This window comes from Erinaceus europaeus, chromosome 7 (genome assembly GCF_950295315.1).
Source record: "Erinaceus europaeus chromosome 7, mEriEur2.1, whole genome shotgun sequence".
NCBI lineage: Eukaryota > Metazoa > Chordata > Mammalia > Eulipotyphla > Erinaceidae > Erinaceus > Erinaceus europaeus.
The window spans coordinates 11,232,477-11,258,459 of record NC_080168.1 but is presented as its reverse complement, the minus strand read 5'-3'; the positions used below and the strand labels follow the sequence as shown (position 1 = coordinate 11,258,459).

Sequence of the window (25,983 nt, the reverse complement as noted above, 5' to 3'; positions counted from 1 at the left end):
GCGGTGATAAGAGTTGGTCCAGCTGGCCACAGAAACAAGCTGCTGAGTAGGCTGTTTGCCTTACTTCTCACTCATAAAAATTTTAGAAGCTCTGCTCAGCTGTGAATGCACTGAAAAAAATTTTCTAGCTACAAGGCAAAATGGTTGACAAACAGCAACTTTTGTTAGGAACACTTGCATATTTCATGGTTCTCCAAAGCCAAACCCTCATAAATACACCTTCAAAGAAGAGTGATGCAGGGGCTGGGGGTGGCACACCCAGTTAGGCACACATAGTACTAAGCATAAGGGCCTGTGCAAGGATCCAGGTTTGAGTCCTTGCTCTCCTCCACTTGCAGGAGGGACAGTTCACATGTGGTGAAGCAAGTCTACAGATATTTCTCCATCTCTCTCCCTCATTTCTTTATTTTCTTCTTATTTATTTATTAATTTATTTATTTACTGTTGGATAGAGACAGAGAAATTGAGAGGGGAAAGAGAGATAGAGAGGGAGAGAGACAGAGAGACACCTGCAGCACCATTTCACTACTTGTGAAGCTTTCCCCCTGCAGGTGGGGACCAGGGGCTTGAACCCAGATCCTTGTGGTAATATGAGCGTTTAACCAGGTGTGCCACCATCTGACCCCACCCTCTCCTTCTCTATTTCCCCTCCCTTCTCAATTTCTCTCTGTCCTATTCAATAAAATGGAAAAAAATGGCTGCCAGGAGTAGTGGACTTGTAGTGCAGGCACTGAGCCCCAGCAATAGCCCTGGAGGGAAAAAAGTGATGCTGGGGGTACAGCTCCGTGATTGTACACAGGGATTGCATGCAGGAATTCATGTTTGTCTCCTGGCATCTCTCTGTGATGGAACTGAGAAGTGTACTGGTCTCCCCCTTTTGTAAAGTAGAAATAAGCAAATATTCAGAAAGCTCAAACCCAGGTTGGAGTGTAGCTCAGCTCTAGAGCACATAATGGGTAGATGTGAGGCTCTGGGGTTGATCCCTGGCACAAATAGAATAGAATAGAATAGAATAGAATAGAATAGAATAGAACAGAACACAACACAACACAACACAACACAACACAACACAACACAACACAACACAACACAACACAACACAACACGCCAAACCATTGTAACCAGGAGGTAGTAGTAGAAGGTTAATTTGTTTTAATTTTATTACGAGGGCTTTACTTCTGTACTTAAAAAGTTCTTTTTAAAAGATATATGCATTGGGAGCCAGGTGGTAGTGCACCTGGTTAAGTGCACATGGCACAAAGTGCAAGGACCTGCGTAAGGATCCTGGTTTGAGCCCCCGGCTTCCCACATGCGGGGGGGGGGGGGGTCACTTCTAAAGCGGTGAAGCAGGTCTGCAGGTGTCTGTCTTTCTCTCCCCCTCTCTGCCTTCCCCTCCTCTCTCCATTTCTCTCTGTCCTATCCAACAACAATGATAGCAATGACAACAACCATAATAGCAACAACAACAATAAACAACAAGGGCAACAAAAGGGAAAAAATAGCCTCCAGTGGATTCTTAGTGCAGGCGCCAAGCCACAGAAATAACCCTGGAGGTGAAAAAAAAAAGATATATGTATTTTAATCTACTTCATAGTTTCACAGCTTCTTCTCTCTCTCTCTGTCTCTCTCTGTCTCTGTCTCTCTCTCTGTCTCTCTCTCTATCTTGGTGTGTACAGCAACTTCTTGTTTCCTGAGTTCATAGTTCCCCATTCTCCCCTCCCCACACCAATACTCTCTGAATTGGAATGATGTCTGACAGGCCATTTGGTTACTGTCTTCATTTTGCAAGTTTGTTTGCTGTATTTATGTAGATACCACAGGTGAGTGAAACCATGGTGTAGTTGTCTTTAAAAATTTTTTTTATCTTTATTATTAAGGATTGAATAGTGGTGTACCTGTTCATCTCTTATGAAACTGAGAATTCTTTTTAAAAAAATATTTATTTATTACTGGTTACGAACGGAGAGAAACTGGAATGGGGAGGGGAGATAGAAAGGGAAAGAGACAGACACCTGTAGCCCTGCTTCACTACTTGTGAATCTTTTCCCTTACAGGTGGGGACCAGGGGCTTGAACCCAGCTCCTTGTACACTGTAATGCTCAACCAGGTGCACTACTGCCTGGTCCCTGAAACTGCAAAGTCTTAAAAGGTGGGGTACCTTCTGGGTCTAAGACTAAAGATTACCCAGGGAGATCTCCTTTCTACATTCTTTGCACAAGGCCTGGTGGGATGCCTGGAATCCTGCCAGCTGAGCTTAGTTCCTCTGTAATAAAATCCTGATTTTCTATTTAAATGCAAATGTCCCTAAAACACGCTCACATTAAGGTGTTATCTATCATTAGAACTGGAATAGTTGGTTTTAGTGGGAGATGGAATAGTAAGTAGATGATTCCAGAATGCAGGGAGTGGCTGTCCAGAGGTGATGGGTATGAGAACAGCAGCTTGGGAGCCAAGAATTGTCAGGTCTGGTGTTGCAAAGCGGAGCCCGTGTTTGGCGTTCACTTCTCCTGGGTCTTTCAGAGGAGACTGGTGGCATGGGAACCCAAGAAACCAAACTGTTCTCTCAGAGGAGTCTGGGGAACCCCAGGAGATGCCTTTGTCTGATGGTGAAAATGACCTCATTCCCAATGACCTTGAGCCCCATTTCATGGCAGAAATCCACTGGTGGACTCCTCCCAGGAGGCAGGACCTTGCCAGCATTTGCCTTTGTTTCCTTTCCAGTGTGAGCTTTAAAAATTCATGAAGAACAAAACTGATCTGAAACTGGCTCCTACACCAAGGACTGCCGCGCCTGGTGGTCACGGTGCCTGACGTACCAGCCTAGTGGTCACCTGGACACAGGAGAGGATGTGAGCTTGATGCTTGTCCACTCAGTAGTCACCGCCCTAAAATGTGGACATTTTGTCACACCACGCCTTGAGGCTCTGAGGCTCTAAAGGACTTGCCTGTGCTTCCGCCATGCCTCAACCCCCTGGGCCCCCCACCAACCTTGAATAGAAAACCTAAACCCAGAAGTCTAATAGCTCACCTGGACAGTGTGCTTGCTTTACACAGTCCAGGTTCCAAGCCAACTTTTAATGTATTGGAGGGAGGCCTCTCTCTTTCTCTCTCTCTCTCTCTCTCTCTCTCTCTCTCTCTCTCTCTCTCTCCCTCTCCCTCTCCCTCTCCTCTCCCTCTCCCTCTCCCTCCCCTCTCCCTCTCCCTCCCCTCTCCCTCTCCCTCCCTCCCTCTCCCTCCCCTCTCCCTCTCCCTCTCCCTCTCCCCCTCCCCCTCCCCCTCCCCCCCTCCCCCTCCCCCTCCCCCTCCCCCTCTCCCTCTCCCTCTCCCTCTCCCTCTCCCTCTCTCCTTCTCCGTCTCCCTCTCCCTCTCTCCTTCTCCCTCTCCCTCTCCCTCTCCCTCTCCCTCTCCCTCTCCCTCTCCCTCCCCTCTCTCTCTCCCTCTCCCTCTCCCTCTCCTCTCCCTCTCCCTCTCCCTCCCCTCTCCCTCTCCCTCCCCTCTCCCTCTCCCTCCCCTCTCCCTCCCCTCTCCCTCTCCCTCTCCCTCTCCCTCTCCCTCTCCCCCTCCCCCTCCCCCTCCCCCTCTCCCCCCCTCCCCCTCCCCCTCTCCCTCTCCCTCTCCCTCTCTCCTTCTCCCTCTCCCTCTCCCTCTCTCCTTCTCCCTCTCCCTCTCCCTCTCCCTCTCCCTCTCCCTCTCCCCCTCCCCCTCCCCCTCCCCCCCTCCCCCCCTCCCCCTCCCCCTCCCCCTCCCCCTCTCCCTCTCCCTCTCCCTCTCTCCTTCTCCCTCTCCCTCTCCCTCTCTCCTTCTCCCTCTCCCTCTCCCTCTCCCTCTCCCTCCCCTCTCTCTCTCCCTCTCCCTCTCCCTTTCTCTCTCCCTCTCCCTCTCCCTTTTCCCCCCTCTCTCTTCATGTTTTTTCTGTCTATCTCTCTGACTTGAATAAGTAGATCATAAACCTCCAACAATGACCAAAAAAAAAAAAAAAAGGCAGAACATAAATCCAGTATCCTAAGCAAAGAATCAACACAATTAAACTTGAAGAGAGATTCAACCAACATCAAAATAGATGAGCTGCGGGATATTGACTAAGAAAGTTTGAGGGGCTGGGCAGTGTGCAGCAGGTTGACCGCACATATACAAGGATCCGGGTTCGAGCCCTCGCTCTCCACCTGCAGGGGGGACGCTTCACAAGTGCTGAAGCAGGTCTGCAGGTTTTGCTCTTTTCCCCTCTCTATCTCCCTCTCCTATCTCAATAATTTCACTCTGTCCTAACCAATTAAAAAAAAAAAGAGGAAAAACTGTCCTCCAGGAGCAGTGGATTGATTCATAGTGCAGGCACCAAGCCCCAGTGACAATACTGGAGGCAAAAAAAAAAAAGAAAAGGAAGTTTGAGAGGAAGATACAAATAAGCCATCAGATATTGCTGGGGGCTCAGTGCCTATATGATGCCACCACTCCTGGTGTTCAGCTTCTTTTTTCCTCTTTCCTCCAGATAGAGAGTGAGAGACAGGGAGAGGCAGAGAGAGAGACAGGGAGAGAAGGGGAGATACCACAGTGCCACTTCACTGCTGGTGAAGCTTCCTCCCTGCAGGTTTCTGGGGTTCAAACGTGAGCCCACACACATGGAAACGTGTGCCCTTTAGTGGGTGAACCATCTGCCAACCCCCGATGTTAATGTTCCTATACTCAACGTCTGTGTGTAGAACTCTCTCTCCTACTCAGAATTAAAGGACTAAGTGATCACATAGAAGAAATCTCTGTTCATTGATTAAAAACAGTTTACAGCAAGTGAAATAGATAGACCTTGCCTGTGAATCTGACCATCCTGAGCCAGATATTTTGATGAGTTTCTCTGGAAATTATTAAAATGATACTTTCCTAATTATCTTTGAGAAACACATTTATTATTAGGTTACAGCTTGTCTTCTGTTCAATATTAAAATGGTGAAAGAGACAACCATTCAATAAGCTCAGATTTAATTAAAGTGAATGATAGCACCTTCCCACCATCCCTGGTGTTATTTATATTTATGTGAGTGCAAATCCATAGAGTAAGAGATGTGATTATGTGGTCCAGGAGGTAGCACAGTGGATAAAGCATTGGACTTTCAAACATGGGTCCCCAGTTTAATCCCTGGCAACATATGTACCAGAGTGATGTCTGGTTCTTTCTCTCTCTCCTCCTATTTTTCTCATTAATAAATACAATCTTATAAGAATAAAAGAAAAGAAAAGAAATGTTGTGATCAAACAAAGATAGCACAGCTGTCTGCACAATAGACTTTCATGCCTGAGGCTCTAAGGTCCTGGGTTTAATTCTTGGCACTACAATAAACCAGAGTTGAGCAGTGCTCTGGAATATATATATATATCACAAATAAATATTTTTAAAATTATGTGAGCAGATCAGGGAATCTATATAAATAATTTTCATTATAACAATAAAATGTAGGTACTTTCCCTCTCCAGATATTCAGGTGGCATACTCAAATTTTACGGCATCAGGGATGGTATAATCAAGATAAATCTTTTTGAATTTGAACTAGTGATTCTGCTGTTCTGTATTTCCCTATATGTTCTTCTTTCAGTGGGAGAAAAAATGGCTGGCGAATGGAACTCTCTGTCCATAGGGAAGATCAGACCCTGTCCTAAGGGTCATCTCTCTGCTAGATTTCAGGGTTTTGTTTTTTTTGCTACTTTATAGTCTCTTTTCTTGGACTGGATCTGAATCTTTTTACCAATGTACATCAAGTATAAAATAAGAGGGCTGGGTGATGGCTCACCTGGGTTGAGTACACACATTACCATGCGCAAGGATCCAGGTTAGAGCCCCCACACCTTACCTGTGGAGCGGACACTAGAGCAGTAAAGCAGCTCTGCAAACATCCGTAATTAATTCTCTCTCTCTCTCTCTCTCTCGGCCCCCCTGCCCTTTCAATTTCTCTCTGTCCTATTCAATATAATTGAAAGAAAAAAAAATGGCTGCCTTAAGCAGCACTGAGCCCCAGCGATAACCCTGGTGACAAAAAAAAAAAAATGTATGGAATAATCTACTGAGGGGAAATAGAAGTGAAAACCAAGGCAAAGGAAGTTAAGGTTGAGTAGGAAAGTAAATCTATGTTAATGTTCTAAGTATGCAGAGAAGGCTTATAGACTGGGTAAAGATAGAAGTCAGGGACTCATGTCCACCCATCCATCCATCCATCCATCCATCCATCCATCCATCCATCCATCCATCCATCTATCCATCCACCTACTCACCCACTATGTCAGTTGTGGCCCAAGAATGAAATAGATGAGGCATGCGAATGAATCCAAAGTAAGTGGAAATAAATGGGAAAGGAAGGGAGGAAGAAGAAAAAATAAATAATGATGGACAGAAGGACATACTGCAGCAGTGTTGAGAAAGGAGCCACATCACTACAGTGACTGTCACATGCATGGGATTCTTCATGTCTGTCTCTCCCTTGTGTTCTTGTCAGAATGTGAGCAAAGTCTTGGAGACTCAGCGATTTCCCCTGCAAAAATGCAGAAGCTATCACTGGAGGTGGATCTCAAGGTAGACCCGGGGCTATGGGAGTGTTTGAAACCATCAGGGCAGGAGACTGGCTTGGCGGTGTGTCTGGAAGGGACCAGGTGATATACCTTTTACCTGGACCAGGTGCAGCTGCTGGCTGGTCTCCACTTTTGTTTGAGCATTTGACCTTCCATGTCTCCAAGAGTGGCAGTGACCGGTACAATCTCGACTGGGACAAAATAAAAAGAGAGAGATTGGAGTTTGGATGATTTTCCTAAGCCCAGCTCCCAATTTCTGCCTATGTCATAGTGTCTGAATCTGGCTTGTGATCTGAGAGATGAATTTCCGTGGTGTTACTCAGACAGGAACTGGGAAGAAAGGCTAAATTCAGTTGCTTACTCAACCATGACACCACTACAATCATTTTGTGTGTACGATACGAGGCTGTGGCTGACCCCTTTGCTGTTAGAGAGGGGGTGTTAAGTGCCTGCCGAATCATTTTAAGTCTTTCTGCCGTGAAATTTTTGAAATTTAATTCACCAACATTAATAATGGAAACTTTAGGTTAGAGCACATCACCCTTAATTTTATGTTATTGCCAAGTGCAGTCTGATAGGAGACAAAGTCATAATTAGTATAGTTATTTGCCCAAGGTCAGAGAGATGTTAGAACCAGGAGTAGGATTTTGTAAGCATTTTTTTTTCTTACCGTGTTACATGGTTGAATGTGGTCCCCTTTTAGTTAGTTGCGTTTCTTTAGTTTTTCTTGTCATCACTAGGAATTTACATGTGGACAATTTCACCCCTCTGCTTCAACTTTTTCTTCTATGTATATGGAGACAGAGACAGACAGACAGAGAGAGAGAAGGAGAGAGAGAGAGAGAGAGAGGAGACAGGCAGAGACAGAGGGAGAAACACCACTGCACTGAAGCTCCCCCAGTACTGTGGCACTCCCATATGGGGTTCTGGGGGCTCAGTCCTGGGTCCTTCCCATGGCAATGCAGGTGCCCTACTAGGTGAGCTATCACATTGACTCTCTTGATAGCTTTTCTTTTACAAAATATTTTACTTATTTATTGGATAGTGACAGAAATTGAAAAGGAAAAGTGGGAGAGGGAGGGAGAGAGGGTGAGAGAAAGGGAGAGGGAGAAGGAGAGGGTGAGGAATAGGGAGAGAGAGAGAGAGAGACCGAGAGAGACCGAGAGAGACTGAGAGAGACCGAGAGAGACTGAGAGAGAGACCTATAGCATTACAAGTGGGGGCCAGAGGCTTGAACCCAGGTCATTGCATACTATAATGTATGTGCTCAGCCAGGTGCTCCACTGCCCTGTTCCAACAGTTCGTTCATTCATTCATTCATTCATTCATTCATTCATTCATTCATTCATTCATTTATAAGTAGTAGGAAGCTCCTGGAATCAGGCGGTCTGGATTCAAATTTCCTCTCTTCAGTGTATTAGCCAGCAGACTTTGGAGTGACCCTTTCTGTGCTTCAGTGCCCTCAGAAAATTCGAGTAAGTTTAACAGTGAGGGTGTGGGACTTAAGAAACAGACAAGGGGAAAAGGGAGGGACAAGGATAAGCCCTTGGTCTGTATCAGCAAATCTGAGGGTCCCAGAAAGGGGAGGCAGGGGTGGGAGGCTCAGTCCCAGTGCTCTACCCCAGAGGGAGGTGGTGGTGGTGGGGGTGCTGGCATACATTGTGGGGTGATGTGAAATTTGACTCCAGAGATAACAGCTCTCATGTAAGTTAACATATCCCTTCCTGATAACGTTTTTAAATAAAATAAAATCGAAGAAAAGATTGACAGTGTGGGTAACTGCATTTTGCACAGTGCCAGGCTAGCCTGAGGGTGTTTCTTCCCAGGCACGTGCTCTCTGGGTTGGAGAGAACTCGGCCAGAGCCAAGCTAGGCTGCTGCTTCCTCAGTGATGTGGGAGAGGAACCAGGAACTCTTGGCTGAGCGGGAACGCAATGCAATTATGCCTCTATTGATCAGAAAATAACTGCCTTTATACCTTCTGGAGAAAAAGTGCCAGGCCAGAAAAGGAAATGGGTGGGATAGGGGGGTGGAGAGGAAAAAAGGAGCTCGAAAGTAGCAAGCTTCCATCTAACCAGTGGGGATTAAACTAGTGCCCTGCAGGCAGGGTGGGTCTCAGACAAAACAATGATTATGTAAATAGACCACATCATTAAGCAATGCAGGGGAACCTGGCATGATGACCAACAGGGATAGAAACAGAAGGGGTCTTTAGAAGCGGAATTAGCCAAATGAGAAATGATGACCAACAGCACAGCCACTGTGATGGTGTCCGACCCTCACTGAGTGCTCAGTTCAGGGTTCTTGGTGAAGGTGACAGAGATGACGGCAGTGCCACAGCCTGACTTCTCTAGCTAGACAGTTCCTTCCCAGAACACACACCTCTATACAGAGTGTGTGTCTCAGTACGTGCAATGCTGACCTCTTTCCACGATTGTCACTTTGGGATTAATCTGTGTCTCCTATCCTGGTAATAGCTTAAGCACTAAGTATTGGTGAAGGTCTGAAAACCAGCACCGAGGAGGACTCCTCTGAAAATAGCTGGAGGAATAAGGTTATGAAGAGATTAATGAGCCTTATGGGCTGAGCCATGTAACCCTTAAAATTCTTATGTCAGAGTCCTCATCTCTAGGCGACCTCAGACTCTGACAATACTGAGAGACTGGACTTTTAAAGGACTTGTTAAGGATGCATGAGCTCATATGGGGTGGGCTCTCATCCAGGAAGGATGAAAAGGGGTAGGGAAATGTAGAAACAGGCTAGGGGTGTGGATCCACCTGCCAATGTTCATGTCTAATGGAGAAGCAATTACAGAAGCCAGAACCCCTACCTTCAGCACCCCATAAAGAATTTTGGTTCATACCTCCAGAAGGGAAGAAATGTTAGGAGAAGGTGATTAGAAGTCTCTGTATTCCAATTCCATCAAGACACATAGCGAGAAGAGGGAAAAAAGGAAGGACATTCGGAAGTAGTAACAGGTGTAGGTGTGACTTTGAAAAGAAGAGAGGGCAGGACTGTAGAAAAAAGTGGGCAAATACATATAAATATAGATAGATAGTCAACCCCTATCTGTGACCTTGGGAGAGCTACCGCAGTTTCCAGTGGAGGAAGTGGGGACACAGAACTCTGGAAACATTGTGGAGTTATACCTTTGTTATCTCATAATTTTGTAGATCAATATTAAATCACTAATAAGAATTCTTTAAAAAAGAAAAGAGCATTAGGACGCACACACATAGCAGGGAGGACCACAAGCTGCATGTACAGAGAGGATGTGGTCATTTGAAACCTTGGAGACTGGGAGCCCCAGAGAAGCCAGCCCTGCCAACACCTTAACCTTGAACCCTCCAGACTTCTCCAGAACTGGGAGAAAAAGCATTTCTGCTTTTGCAGCCTCCGCCGGTGGTAGCTGGCGTGAATGATGGGAGAGTGGGAAGGGGACCCACGTGGCAGTTGCACCCCCCACAGTGGCTCGAAGTCATGTGGACTAAAGATTTTTATTATTTATTTATTTGTTTGTTTGTTTATTTATTTATTCCCTTTTGTTGCTTTATTGTTGTAGTCATTGTTGTTGGATAGGAAAGAGAGAAATGGAGAGAGGAGGGGAAGACAGAGAAGGGGAGAGAAAGAGAGACACCTGCAGAGCTGTTTCACCGCTTGTGAAGCAACTCCCCTGCAGGTGGGGAGCTGGGGGCTCGAATCGGGATCCTTACGCCGGTCCTTGTGCTTTGTGCCACCTGCGCTTAACCCGCTGCACTACCACCCGACTCTCGAACTAAAGATTTTGACCATGGAGATTTATGGTCCCCTTGGGAATCAATGCCAAGATGTCAGTTGAAGAAATCACTGGAGGTCTTCCTCTTCAGATTCCCACTCAGTGCCTGGCTGTGCCCTCCTCTCTTCCTCAGACCTGTCTGAATGTTGCCCATCCAACCTGAGAACCCAATCCCTTCCATGTCAGAACCCTGTAAATTGTAAGTCTGCAAGGGGCCCAAGTCGGCTTCCATCTGTCTGTCTGTCCCTAGGTCACTCTAGCTTTGCCTCCTTGAGAAAGCTACTTGTGCTCTTAGAACTGTTCTGACTTGCTGAAATAGCAAAGCAGCACCGATCTCCCCAGCCTGTTGGAAGGCTACAGTGACATCACCCATGCATAAACCTTGGTTTCTAGAGGGAATTTTTTTCAATAAATGATAATTTTGTAATGTCTTATCCCCATCACCTTTCCAGAAATAAATAAATAAATAAAATTACCATCAACTTATCACTGCTTTACATGTGAGAAGATGTATGCCAGAGTGTGTTTGCCATCTGAGGATGATGTTAACAATAATCTACTCAGAGGCTCTCACTTCTCATCAATAATTTATACATCAAAATGTCCATTTTTCTGAAAGCGTTTTTCCTCATCGCTTTCTTTGAATGTGCAAAGGAAATAGCTAGCAGGCTAAATAGTGTTGAAATAAGAAAGTAGAATGGTGCGTCATTTACTTGTAGAATCAAGTTATTCCCCCACCCCCGGGATATTCTGTAAGAGCTGAGTTTTCTGAGACATTCATTTTAAAGCAAATTCTGCTTCTGTTAATGGATTAGAACATTGCAGCAAATAAGCACACAGATGTTCACGAATTGAAGATCAAGGCTCATTATATGGAAATCTTAATCCTAATTATGGTCACCCCCAGAGTGCTGAGAGCACAGTTATTACCAGAAGATGGTTAGAAGCCACATTTTTACAACTTCATTCTGCCAATTCATATATCCAGTTTTTCGAAGAGAGGCACTTGGAATATTTTCTGAAAGACATTTACATTCTGCTCCCTTGAGGAAGAAAGTAAACTTCAGTGTCTCTTGGAAGCAAAGAACAAGATTCTTGATAATTTTTGCTTCTAATATTTAGAATTTAACATGCAAGCCAAAGAAAGGCAGTCTATGAATGCCAAGTCTTGAATTTAATGTTTAGGTGATCTGCATGTTTCCAAGTTCATACATTTTTTAAAATGCTATTTATTTATGTATGAGAGAAGCTAGAGGGAGATGAAAGAGAAGGTAGAAGGAGATGAGACAGGAAAACCAGCGTGTCACCATGGCATATGCAGTGCTGGGGATTGAACTCAGAACCTTATGGTTGCAAGTCTTGGGCACTTTCACTGTACCACTTCCCAAACTAAGTTTACATTAAAAAAAATAAATTGCAACATTTGCAATTACTATACCCAAATAGAAAACTAGTGGGGGTTGGGAGGGAGGGCTGGGCAGTGGTGCACAAGGTTAAGCACACACAGTACAAAGTACGAGGACCTGTACAAAGATCCCCGGTTCAAGCCTCCGGCTTCCTACCTGCTGGAAGGTCACTTCACAGGTGGTGAAGCAGGTCTACAGGTGTCTGTCTTTTTCTCCTCCTCTCTATCTTCCTTCCCCTCTCGATTTCTCTCTGTCCTATCCAATAAAACGGGAAAAAATAAAAAATAAAGGCTGCCTGGAGCAGTGGATTTGTAGTTCCAGCATCGAGCTCCAGCAAAAACCTTGAAGGCAAAAAAAGAATATGTATATATATATATTCTCTCTCTCTCTATATATATATATATATATATAGAGAGAGAGAGAGACAGAGAGGGAGAGAGAGAGAGAGAGAGAGAGGGAGAGAGAGAGAACTAATGGGAAATAAGATTATGAGCTGTAAGCTATATGTGTTTCAATTGTATGTGTACATGTGTAATGAATAACAGAACAATAAGACCAAAGTAATAGGCAAGAATTTGAGCAATGACATTCTCCAACTCAAAAGCTTGAAATGAGTTTTCCTTTGAGAGAGCTCACAGGGTTCTCAGCGAGAGGTCATCGTTTGTCTCTGTGGCTGGGTTCCAGCAGTTCTTGTGTGGCCTGGCTCTGAAAAAGGTATTTATAAGCACGTTGACATCATAAAGAGAATTCTCAGATACCCTGTTAAACTCCACATCCTAATAACACATTCTGTCTCTTGAAATACTGCATCTGGGTTTAATACAAAGACTGAATCCCACCTGTGTGTAGGAGCACGTGGGATCCAGCTGACCCTTTCATGAGAAGACGTGTGTTTAGTCAGATTCACATGTGTGCTGTGACGGCTGACATTTATCTAAGCTGTCCTGTCAGGAATGTCCACCTCACCCCCATCCCAGGGTCATTTCTTTGTCCTTGGAGCTGATGTAATAGGTGACTGGGTGAAGAGAAATAGGACTAGACTTCTGACATCCTGTCTCCGTGGACACAGAGTCAGTGTCTACGGGGACATGGGACAGTTTCAGCTATAGTCTGACTCTTAGCATGTCATTCATTACGTAAGTAATTTAGGACTCATGTCTCTCTTTCCTGCTTAGGGAAATGTAATCTCTTCCCCTCCTAGAAAAAAAAATGGCAGAAAAGTCTCCTTCATGGAATCTTCTTTACAGCCTATGAAATATGGAACTTTTCATTCTAATAAGCTCCATAGACAGATTTTATTTCTAATCTGCTGAGTGAGTGTGTATGTGTTGTCTTCTTTTTGATGCCATTGGGATACCAGAAAAAGATGAATGTGTTTTCTGTCCTCTTTGTTTAGGGGAAGAAGGAAAATAGAATCAATTCATTCCAACTCTGAAAGAGGGAAATACGATTCCTCTGGAAACTGCTTTCTCTTGGTTCATGACATTTAGGCTTTGCATAGAGAAAACTGAGGAGACCGAGACAGGAAACGTAGGTTGGGGCCAGAATATGAAAGACCTTCTGTGTCAGGCCAGGGAATCGAGACTTATCTATTCATTCGTTTGGTTTCATATTCATAAGGTGTTAACTTTAAAAAAAAATTTATGTATTTATTCCCTTTTGTTGTCTTATTATTGTTGTTAATTGATGTCATTGTTGTTGGATAGGACAGAGAGAAATGGAGAGAGATGGGGAAGACAGAGAGAGGGGAAGAGAAAGACACCTGCAGACCTGCTTCACCGCTTGTGAAGTGACTCCCCTGCAGGTGGAGAGCCTGGGGCTCAAACTGGGATCCTTACAGCGGTCCTTGCGCTTAACCCGCTGCACTACCGCCCGCTGCACTACCGCCTGACTCCCGGGTGTTAACATTTATTTTTAGTTGTTGTGGCTGAACTTCCAATAGACTGAGTTTACTACAGTCCAGTCAAGAAGGAAAAGGGTGCACAGTCACATAATTACACTGTGAGGGAAAAGCACCAGTTTCCACTACCAGCAAACTCCCAATGGCTTAGGTAGAGTTTTAGAAACAGGGCGCACAATGACATACAGCATCCTCACTGTAAAGGCAACCATGGGTTTACTAGGGGTCTCTTATACCAACTTCTCCTTGCCCCTCCCCACATAACATTTATCACCTGGTCTGTTATACCACTCCCCTGTCATTTACTCCAACTTGGACGTTACCTTTGTGACAGAATGGTGTCCACTTTTGTGTCCCCTCCTCCTAAAACAGATTTTAACATGTAGTAACTACTTGGTAAATATTTGTTGGCTGGATGAATCAGTGCAGGTACGATTCAAATATACTTGATCTAGATTCATTGCTTTTTTTGTTGCAGTAATGTTGTTTTATAAGACTGTATGCATTTGAAGGGTTCAGGTACAAGTCATGTCTCTTCAAATTAAGTGTTGCCACACCATGTCCACCACCTGGGTGCCAGTCTGTCTCCCTCACAGTCCTTAGATGTCCCCCTCCCCCTTCCAGTCTTCTAGTTCTTGAACACTTCCCCCATCATAGAGCTGTTAGTCTTCTAAGGGCAATTCTTAGCATTGCCTGAGAAACATTCATTAATGGACTATCTGACATCAAGCTGCTGAGGAAAATTGAAATTTCACATTGGGTTTTAAAAGTAATCTCTAGGGAGTTGGGCTGTAGTGCAGCGGGTTAAGCGCAGGTGGCGAAGCACGAGGACTGGCATAAGGATCCTGGTTCAAACCCCGGCTCCCCACCTGCAGGGGAGTCACTTCACAGGCGGTGAAGCAGGTCTGCAGGTGTCTATCTTTCTCTCCTCCTCTCTGTCTTCCCCTCCTCTCTCCATTTCTCTCTGTCCTATCCAACAACAACAACAACAATAATAACTACAACAATAAAACAAGGACAACAAAAGGGAATAAATAAATAAAATAAATATTTTTTTAAAAAAGTAATCTCTAGAGGTCATTTTCTTTCTTTCTTTCTTTTTTGTTCATAGCCAAGATACTATGCATTATAAGAAAAATAGCAATAATCTCCAACATGAAGAAAATGAACTGAAATAAGTTACTGAAAAGTGGATGAAATACACACAATAGTGCAAAGTGAATTTTGACTCCCACAAGGAGAAGCATGACAAATAAAAATATGCATGCTAAAGGAAGAGAGAGGCAGACATCTGGAGGTGGCTGCTAGCCGAAAGAAAAAGCAAATAAGCAACACTGGTAGACTTCTGTCAATCAAATGAAAGATAGTTCCACTTAGAAATAGATTGGGCTGTTGGAAAAGTTGGGATGCATTTTCCTGTGGTTTTCTATGTAAAAATGCATCATGGCCTAACAACCCAACAGAATGATCTTGCAAGGACTTGTCTTTCTGTAATTTAGCTAAGCTACTAGCTTTAAGGTATATTTGGTCTCATTGGTTGGCTAATTAGACCTGGGTTGGTGATTTCAAGATCCGTGGTTTTAATTTTTCAAGGGCAGTGCAACAACCTACAATTTTTGGTGGTCAAACACAAGTTATCTACAACAAACAACCTGACACACATAGTGTACCAAGAAATGTTAATGGTCCTTGATAAGGCAGTAAGTAGCCTTGAAACTATTTTTTTCTTTTTTTGTAAACATTATTTATTTATTTTCCCTTTTTATTGCCCTTGCTTTTTTATTGTTGTTGTTATTGATATTGTCATATAGGACAGAGAAAAATGGAGAGAGGAGGGGAAGACAGAGAGGGGGAGAGAAAGATAGACACCTGCAGACCTGCTTCATCGCCTGTGAAGTGACCCCCCCCTGCAGGTGGTGAACCGAGGGCTTGAACCAGGATCCTTATGCCATCCTTGCACTTTGTGCTACGTGCGCTTAACCCGCTGTGCTACTGCCTGACTCCCCCTTGAAACTTTTTTTTAAACTTTTAAAATTACATTTATTTATTTATTGGATAGAGACAGCTAGAAATCATGAGGGAAGGGGAAGATTGAGAAGGAGAGAGACAGAGACACCTGCAACCCTGCATCACCACTCACAAAACTTTCCCTCTGCAGGTGGGACTTGAACCTGTGTCGTTGTGCATTTTAATATGTGTGCTAAACCAGGTGTGCCATCACCTGGCCCCCCAGTCTTGAAACTGTTAAGCAAACACTTTAATATTGTAAGAAAGTTTTTTAAGACAATAGTCTGACTTCATGAAGGTTAGGAAGCAGATTTGATGAAAATTTTACAAATCATAGGTATGTAAACATTTGTTAACTTTCATATTCATCCATTAACCAAACACAAGACTCTGTTAATGTGTTTATTTGGTCAAAATCAATGTTTCAACTTTGTCTTGAAGCATCTTTCAATGTTTCTGCTTAAAACTAAGCAAAACAAAAGGCGTGACTCTTGTTTTTGCTTCAAATTCCACTTAAGATCACTCAAAGATATTTGATTTGGGGCTCTTAATAATTTATTTTCATGAGCAGCATGTTTTCCATGGAGACTCAGCAAGTGAGTTATATGCAAAATGAATCCCCCAAGTAAAGGAAAGAAATTTATCCACAATGTGGAATGTCTGGACACCAACCAAGTAAGTTCTAGGGGACAGCTGCCAAAAATAATGGCATGTTGTGATTTATGGTGATGCTGAGGCCACTTGGGGCTTGTGAGCACTGGGTGTGCTGAGCATGTACGTTTCAGAGGAGGCCACAGATCTGTAGGTAACAATGGGCTCCAGATGCGTCTGAAAAAAGAATGCTGTGCATCTGTGCAAAGACAAGCTTTTCTTACAAAGATTGTTCTAGCAAAGGGGGTTCCTTTTTAAAAGTCTACCCTCCTAATGGTCTTTGAGACAGATTTTTTTCCGCTTTCAGAGGCAGAGTCTATGTAAACATATGCAAAAGGAAAAAAGAAAAAAAAACACATCATGAAGAATTTCCTTCTAGACAGTAAGCCAACTTTTGCTAGAACACAGAGAAAATTTTCTTTCCACTTGGAAATATGAGAGATGATAGAACTAGAAGACAAAAATCTTCATTGTCTTCTACTGCACTTTTAAAGATACAGTTGAGGTGGGGGGGGGGGCAGATGGTGGCATACCCAGAAGGGTGCACGTATTACCATGCACAAGGACCTGGGCTAAACCTCCCAGCTCCCACGAATTTCATGAATGGTGAAGCAGTGTCTCCCTTTTTCACTCCTTCTATGTTTCTACATTCTCTCTTAATTTCTCTTCTCTAAAAGGAAAAAGAAAGGAAGAAAAAAGAAAGAAAAAAAAAAGAAAAAAAAAGGCTGCCAGCATCAGTGGATTCATTGTGCAGACACCAAGCCCCAGCACTAATCCTGGCGTCAGTAAAAAAAGAACTTAAAAATTATAAAAGTAGGGAGTCGGGCAGTAGTGCAGTGGGTTAAATGTACATGGCGCAAAGCACAAGGACCGGCGTGAGGATCCTGGTTCAAGCCCCTGCTTCCCCACCTGCAGGGGAGTCACTTCACAGGCAGTGAAGTAGGTCTACAGGTGTCTATCTTTCCCTCTCTCTGTCTTCCCCTCCTCTCTCCATTTCTCTCTGTCCTATCCAACAATGATGACATCAGTAACTACAACAATAAAACAACAAGGGCAACAAAAGGGAATAAATGAATAAATAAATATTTTTAAAAAGACTTATAAAAATTATAAAAGTAGGGCGAAAAAAATAAAAATAGGGTTTATTTATTTATTGTAGAAGTCCAAATGATATTGGGTAAAATGCAGTATCATTTCAGGCATTCTGCTTGGTGATTAATTGTACAAGTAACTAAATTTATTCTGGAAGCACCCACCATGTCAAACCTGGTATTAAGAAGTCAACATTATCAGTGTTTGCAATTGATAAAAAGTGTGTGTGTGTGTGTGTGTGTGTGTGTGTGTGTGTGTATACCTTGCTTTATCTAGAAAACCCCAGAGATTATACAATATACTTTGCCCTGTAGTGAGAACTCTGTATGATGTCCAGGAACCTAACTGTAACATTTTACACACTGGTACTGTTTACTCACAAACATGAAGACGATTAGAGGAAAGAGATGAAGACAAAAAGTCATTAAAAACAACTGCAAAGCATGTCAGTGGGCAGGAGTCAATTTATCAAGAAATGGACAAGAACTATAAAATCAGATTATGAGGCAGAATCTCACAGATGAGGATGGACTGCCCTCTCCTGTTGCAAGAGAAAGGGAGGGTTTAGAGCAAGGTTCCTGCATTAATAACACTTGGCAAAGAGGGAGAGCATATCGCTAACATTAGGGGCCAAGAGCCCAGACTTATGAGAGAAGCGGGTGGGCCTAGAAGCATCTCCATAGAACATCAGTCTGATGTGTAGCTGGGAGCAGCCAAGAATGCTGCTGTTGTCTTTTTTTTTTTTTTTAAGTAGTAAGGTTTTCTTGTGCCTTTTTCCTTTGCCTCCTTCCCTGTCCCCTCTTCAGGAAAGAGCAGTTAGGTCTTCCATTGCTTCACATGAACTTTGGAAGCAGGAAGTTCCTACTTGCCACAATCCCCAGGTTGTACTAGTGCTTAGATTCTAGAGCTATCTCACAACCAAACAGTCCTCTGAGTCTTTGGCTTAGATACTGCTAACATAATAAACAAAACAGAAATATCACTTGAATTGGACTTTCTGAATTTCCCCTTGCGTTCAGATCATCTCTGTGGCTGCACAATTAGTTTAATTTCCAGGATGATGGAGTAGGATTTTTCAATCCTCTAGAAGGGTGGTTGGCCTAGATATTTGATACTGTTTTTCTGCAAGTATTGTCTGCATAGAGGGATTTTATTTGGTTGGAGCGACAGCTAATTTAATGACTGTAGCACAGCACATTTGCTGGAGCAAAATTGTCATTTCTGTGTCAGGTCAGCACAACTCCACTTTTGGCTTAAAATAAAGCCATTCCCTCCATTTTCATTTTCGGACGATTAAAGAGGGTTGGTAAATGTGAATAAAGAAAGAACAACAAAAATGAAATGGTGAAATCAAGCTTCAGTGAGACACATCCTATTTGTTGGCAAGCTGTGATTTAAAAAATCAGATCATGATTTCAGTGGTGTGATTGAAATCCTCTGTGTTGATGCCATCATGAAAAGAAATTGTAGGATTGTGGTTGTCTAGATAAAGAAGTCAGGACATCTATGCTCAATGAGATGCTACTTGGTTATTCAAAGATGAAATCTTGCCTTTTGGATCAGCATGGATGAAGTTACAGGAGACTGTGCTAAGTGAAGTGAGTCAGGAAGGGAAAGAGAGTGACTGGTGGCTTCTCTCACATATGAAATATTGATAACTCCAGCAGATGAACTAACAAATCAACAAAGACAACAGTTAGAGTCTGTGAAAGATAAGGATGGCTTTCAGAGGGAAAGGGGGAATGGGGTAGAGGGGCCACTCTGTTGGGGGAATGACACTAAAATCTAGGCTGTAAATCTTATGCATGGAGAGATGTGATATAATTGTCTCCTACCCCAAATTACATAATCCTCTAAGCCAAGGCTGAGGTGATGGCATTTTCCTAACAAAAAAGAATGGCTGCTTTTGAACTTCGACTTTCACAGTCAGAACCTGCATTTTTGAGGGCTTTTATTTACCGCGCACTGCATGTTTGTGTTTTAGGCAACATTTTCCTGTGACTGTGATGATCAGTACTTGGGTGCTTTCTGTGAAGAATTCGACGCCTGCCAGAGCCAACCTTGTCAGAACAATGCCAGCTGTGTGGATGCAAATGAAAAGCAAGATGGCGGCAATTTCACCTGCATCTGCCTGCCTGGTATGATTTACAAAGTTAATTGTCACTGTATCTGCTGGGCTAGCATGGGGGGTGCCTCTTCCCGGGCACGTGCTCTCTGGGTTGGAGAGAACTCGACTGGAGCCAGCCTGGGCTGCTACTCACTCAGTGACGCGAGGGAGATGACTCAGGAACCAAACACATGGTGGTGAGACAATGCAATACTTTTACTGATCAGAGAAGACCGGGAAGTGGCAAATCAGAAACGGAAATGGCTAGGAAAGGGGCAGAGAAAGGCAAAATGGAGCTGGAAAAGTAGGAACTTCCTTAGCAACTGTTCTGAGGGTTTTAACTGGTAGGATTAATAATACCCTGGAGTATAGAAAGAAGATAGATCAAAGGAATGGCATGAGTGGGGATCTTTCAGGCAAAACAATGATTATGTAGATAGGCCATAGTATCAGGAATGCAGGGTGCTTTGTGAGCCCTGCCAAGCTCAACCACATCCTCACAATTTCCCGACATGTATCTACCTATAGAACATGCAATTATTAGTGATTCTGGATGGTTGAACAATATTTTCTCTAGATGCTGGACAAGGCAGCTTCATGATCTCACTTAATTCCACCAGTCTGTGGAGCTGCAGACTTCCTGACATTAAGGTGTTCAGATTAGCATTCCACCTTGATATTCTTAAAGATATGATCTTTTTTGCTTTTTAAATTTTTACTAGTGACTGGGTAATTACCTATAAGATTGTGAGATAACAGGGGTACAATCCCATATAGTTATCACCACCAGAAGTCCATATCCCCTCCATTAGAAGGTTCCCTATTCTTTATCCCTCTGAGAGTATGGACCAAAATTTTTTATGGGGTGCAGAAGGTGGAAGGTCTGGTTTCTGCAGCTTCTTCTTTGCAGCACATGTATATTGGCAGATTGATATACACCCCCAGCCTGTTTCTGTCTTTCCCTAGTGGGGTGGGGCTCTGGGGAGGTGAAATTCCAGGACACACTGGTGAGGTTGTAGGACCAGGGAAGTCAAGATGGCTTCATAGTAGAAAAGCAGTAAGATATTCATCAGGCAAACTGTTTAATAAACAGGAACCCAAAGGTAGGAAATAGGGAAGAGGAAATCAGGGGTCCTCAGGTGGGAAGAAGCTAGGAAGTCTATTTTAGGTATGTTGTAAGGAGCCCATAACTTTAGTGATTTTTGCCTGAGCTTGAGGGGGCCCACAAGAGGACTGTTAGGATGATGTTCCTGATGGAAGTGACCAGTGACAGTGGAGAGAAGGATCTATTAGAGGTCTAGGACCATCATAAAGATAGAATCTTCTTGATGAAACAGAGGCCTTCCTGCATGGGTACTGAGTGTGGGTGGGCAATACTATGTAGTTTAAGAAAAATCCAGGATGAACTTCACAGCTTGTTATGCAAAAATCCACCTAATCTGCACATTTATGCTAATTTCCATTTGTTTATGCATGCTCATTTGTCCAGGCTGTTGCAACACTGTTCTTCATAATGAACTAAATCTTCTCTGCTCATAGGTTATGGGGAATTCAAGGAACTTACATGAGACTTCCAAATCCTCACACAATGAGAGACTCACAGGACTGTATGGTAGACAGTGTGTCTGCTGATTTCTGTGCTGGTGAATTGCATTTATTTCTTCTTCTTTTATGTATTTCTGAGGCATGAGCCCAGATCCTCAAACATTCTGCAAAGTATCACCAATCCATATATTCACTCCTCACGTTTTTTTTGAGAGAGGAAGAGAAAGAGAGACAGATGCAGAGAAGAGAGAGACATCAAAGTGCCACTCCACCATCTGTAGAAAGCTCCTTGGAGCTGTCCATGGTACTTCCTAGTCTTCTTCTTCTAGCGTTTGCCCTTCTTCCGTAGCCAGTCAACAGCGTCAGGTTGAGCCTGATGTCAAGTTTCGAGACCTCCTTTGAATCTGGAGAGGTGGCAGTCGTTGACTATGTGGGTCATAGTCTGTCTGTAGCCGCAGGGGCAGTTCGGTCATCTCTGGCTCCCCAGCGATGGAACATAGCAGCGCACCGGCCATGGCCTGTTCCATAGCGATTGAGGAGGGCCCAATCATAACGTGCTAGGTCAAAGCCGGGTTGACGCTCGCAGGGGTCTGTGATGAGGTGTTTATTCTTGACCTCAGCTGACTGCCAACTCTGTTTCCAAGAGTCTGGAACAGAGAAGTTCAGTGTAGGCGTAGGGGACCAGATTGGGTGACGAGACGTCAAGCGTTGGACAGGGTGGGCGAAGATATCCGCGTATATTGGCAGGTCTGGTCGAGCGTAGACGTGGGAAATGAACTTAGATGATGCCGCATCCCGACGAATATCTGGCAGGGCGATGTTGCTAAGAACTGGCAGCCATGGAACCGGGGTGGAACGGATGGTTCCAGAAATTATCCTCATGGAGGAATATAATTTGGAATCGACCAAGTGGACATGGGGGCTACGGAACCATACTGGGGCACAGTATTCTGCAGTACTTCCTAGTGCCAGGGCTCAAACCTAGGGTACAGAAGGGCATGTGGCCTCCTGGGTGAGCTATTTCCCCAACCCTAATGGCATGCACCCTAAGTGACTTTTTAACCAATTTAATGACCAGCCCTCAAGGAGCAGAAGGTGGACACCAGGCAAGGAGCTCTGGGCATCTTACCAGTGAACATGTTATTATGGCCTTTTTGGTGCAACTTAAAAGCAGACACCAAATAGTAATTTCTGTCTTATTAGTGCCTAGGGATGTGTATAGCTGACCTTGTCCCTCCTTTATAGACAACTCCTACCACTGAGCAGGGGAGTTCAAGTGGAGGTCAGAGATGGGGTTCAAGAGAGGGATGGAGTGGAGTAGAAGTTGGGGTGATTTAGTGCTCCTGTCAGAAAGACCCCTGCATGCAGATCAGGAAATTAAATGTGTTTTTCCATGTTCTTTTTGTCTTTATCGGAGGAATGTTTTCCCATTTTCTTGAGAGTGCTTGCGCTGTACACAGTGTCCCACCACTTGCTTTGTAAAAGGCACATTTACCATTAACCCACAGACACCTTTCAATGTCAGAATGTTTCCTGACATCAGGTTCACAATGTACCGTGACCACTTCATAGCGTTCTTCTTGTATTTGTGGGGGTCAGACTCTCCTCCATGTCCATTTATCTAACTGCCTACTTGGCAACTCCAGATGACCCAGCCACCTTGAGCTAAGTCATTCCAGAACCACAGTCCCCTGACAGTGCAGCTTCCTGGGTTCTACCATCTTGTCCAAGGGATCCTAGGCCTCTCTCTCCCTCTCCCTCTCCCTCTCCCTCTCCCTCTCCCTCTCCCTCTCCCTCTCCCTCTCCCTCTCCCTCTCCCTCTCCCTCTCCCTCTCCCTCTCCCTCTCCCTCTCCCTCTCCCTCTCCCTCTCCCTCGCCTTCTCCCTCTCCCTCTCCCTCTCCCTCTCCCTCTCCCTCTCCCTCTCCCTCTCCCTCTCCCTCTCCCTCTCCCTCTCCCTCTCCCTCTCCCTCTCCCTCTCCCTCTCCTTTCCCTCTCCCTCTCCCTCTCCCTCTCCCTCTCCCTCTCCCTCTCCCTCTCCCTCTCCTTTCCCTCTCCCTCTCCCTCTCCCTCTCCCTCTCCCTCTCCCTCTCCCTCTCCCCCTCCCCTTCCCCCTCCCCCTCCCCCTCCCCTCCCTCTCCCCCTCCCCCTCCCCCTCCCCTCCCCTCCCCCTTCCCCTCTCTCTCCCTCTCCTTTTCCCTCTCCCTCTGTCTCCTTCTCTCCTCCCCTGTCACTCTCTGAAGCCCACTGCACCATCAGGCTGGCTGGCTTTAAGCCTTGTCTGTGCTACAGAAACACCTCCCTGTTTCTCCACCCACACTTGGCCATGTGCACACTGGAGCTGATGCTGAGTATTGGCTCTGAACTCTGTTACTGTGTTGAAGCATCAGAGCACCAAAGCAGCACAGAGTTTCAGACAGGCATCACTGGGAATCAGCAAGCGAGTCTCTTTTGTCCTTACCCTCCCCATCTTTTCCCTTCTCTTTCAGTAACCATTAATTGGTTTTATGATTCAAAAGTTCATTTTTGTTTTATTTGGTTCATCTGTTTATTTCTCTCTATACCACTAAGGAGTGAAATCATACAGTTTGCCTTTTTTTTCTTTCTCTTTTGCCTGACTTATTTCATACCAGTGATAACCCTTGGGTCCATCAAGATGGTTACAAATGGCAGTCATTACTCATCCTTTTTATGTTATTATTTTTTTATGGCTGCCGAGGTTATTGCTGGGGCTCAGTGCCTGCACAACAAATCCATCACCTCTGTGGCTGTTTTTTAAAATATAGTTTTCCTTTTCTTCTTCTTTTTATTTGATAGAGCAGAAAGAAACTGAGAGGGGAATAAGAGAAAGAGAGGGAGAGAGGAAGAAAGAGACACCTGCAACACTTGCTTCACTGCTTGTGAAGCTTCCCCCCTGAAGCTGGGGACTGGGGACTTGAACCTAGGTCCTGGTGCACTGTGATATGTGTGTTCAACCAGGTGCACCACTGCCCAGCCTCTCTTTCAGCCTTCTTAATAGCTGAACATCCTCTTGTGCATGTGTGCTGCACCTTCTGTGTCCATTTGTCATCTGATGGACATTTGGGTTGCTTGCAGTTCTGTTTATCTTAAACAAATTTTATTTGTTTTTTTATTTCCATGGTAGGGATACAGATTGAAATAAAGATAGATAGATAGATAGATAGATAGATAGATAGATAGATAGATAAGGACTGCACTGTTCAACTTTGGTTTATGATAGATGATGTGGGGGGGGATTGAACCTGGAACTTGGAAGTTTCAGGCATCAAAGTCTTTTTCGGGATGTGTGGTGGTGCATCTGATTGACCACATGCATCGCAGCGCAAGGACCTGGGTTCAAGCCCCTGGTGCCGCCTGCGGTGAGGAAGTTTCACAAGCAGAGAAACGGTACAGCAGCTTTCTTTCTCCTTCTCTCTCTTTATCTCCCTTCCCTCTCAGCTTCTCTCTGCCTGTATTCAAAATAAATAAATAAAACATTAAAGGAAGTTTTAAAATTCTTTATTAGCGACTTAGTGTTGATTTACAAAATTATAAGGTAACAGGGGTATGATTCCTCCCCATTCCCTCCATTGGAAACTGCAGTAGCTCTCCCAAAGTTGCAGATATTGGTTGACTATTATTTCCATGACTATCTATCTATCTATCTACCTATGTATATATACAGATATATGTATATATTAGTTCTATGACTATCTGTATATATATCCCTTTTCCCCCTTATGGTCCTGCCTCCTCTTCCTTTCTATGTCACGCCTAAACTTTTTGCTATTTCCAAATGTTCTTCCAAAAAGGTTTTTCTTTTTTTTACATAATCCTTAGACCATCTCCTCCACCTATAGTTCTTCTCTTCCTCCTTTTTCAGCTTATTTATTATTTTTTAAAATATTACTTTTATTTATTTTGGATAGAGATAAAAAGAAAAATTGAAAGGAAAGGGAAGATAGAGAGAGGGAGGGAGGGAGAGAGACAGTGTGAGAGCAAGAGAGAGACCTGCTTCGCCACTCATGAAGCTTCCCCCCTGGAGGAGAGGGCCCCCGCCTTGAACCTGGGTCCCTGCACACTATAATGTGTGCGTCACCACCCAGCCACATGCAGGTTTTTAAAACCTTTCACTTTTTTCTCCTCAGACCTCTCTTCTGTTTCCAAGACACATTTACACGTGTGATTCTTAGATGACTGCCTGCCTCCCCCTCCAAAGAGATGCTCTGGAGAAGGGGTGTGTCAGTTTCATTCATTACTGCTCCCCAGGGTGCACTGCAAATCAAGGATTCTCTGTGCGTTGATGAACTGAATTAGTGGGAGACAATGTGGCCTCAGGTTTAAGGGCTTCTTCCTGGGTGGATCCTGAAGACGCCTCCAGTTTCCCCTGCTAAAGAATGAGAGGACACTGTGAGGCCTTCCCACAGTCACATCTATCCCAGCTGGGAGCTGGATCTTGTCACTATTTGGTATGTCCTGTGTGTGATATCTCCAGAACTGAGCCTGGGGCCAACTACATAGAAGATGCTCCATAAAGATTCACTGAGGGCCCAGAGAGGTGGCTCGGTGGGTAGAACATTTTAGAACATTTTTGTATGTGCATGAGGTCACAGGTTTGATCTCTGGTACGACATAAGATCAAAGGAATTAAAATGAGGTGAACTCCATAATGTTAAAGCAAACCCCCCCACACACGAAAATTGAGATAAAAATGGGTTCAAGGAGGTGGCTCAGTGTAGAGCTCCCTAATATTAAAGCAATTCCCCCTCTCTTTGCCTCCAGGGTTATTGCTGGGGCTCAGTGCTGGCACTATGAATCCGCTACTCCTGGTGGCCATTTCCCCCCCCTTTTTCCATTGGATAGGACAGAGAGAAATTAAGAGGGGAGGGTAGATAGAGAGGGGGAGAGAAAGATAGACATCGGCAGACCTACTTCACTGCTTGTGAAGCGACCT

At 44.4% G+C, this 25,983-nt stretch overlaps 1 protein-coding gene across 1 annotated transcript in view; it reads left to right on the top strand.

The window, feature by feature from the left end:
* DNER (delta/notch like EGF repeat containing) overlaps positions 1–25,983 on the top strand; it is a 346,936-nt gene that overhangs the window by 210,361 nt on the left and 110,592 nt on the right. The window contains 1 exon segment of the mRNA XM_060193734.1: positions 19,364–19,517. Within this exon segment, the coding sequence (XP_060049717.1) occupies positions 19,364–19,517 (154 nt within the window).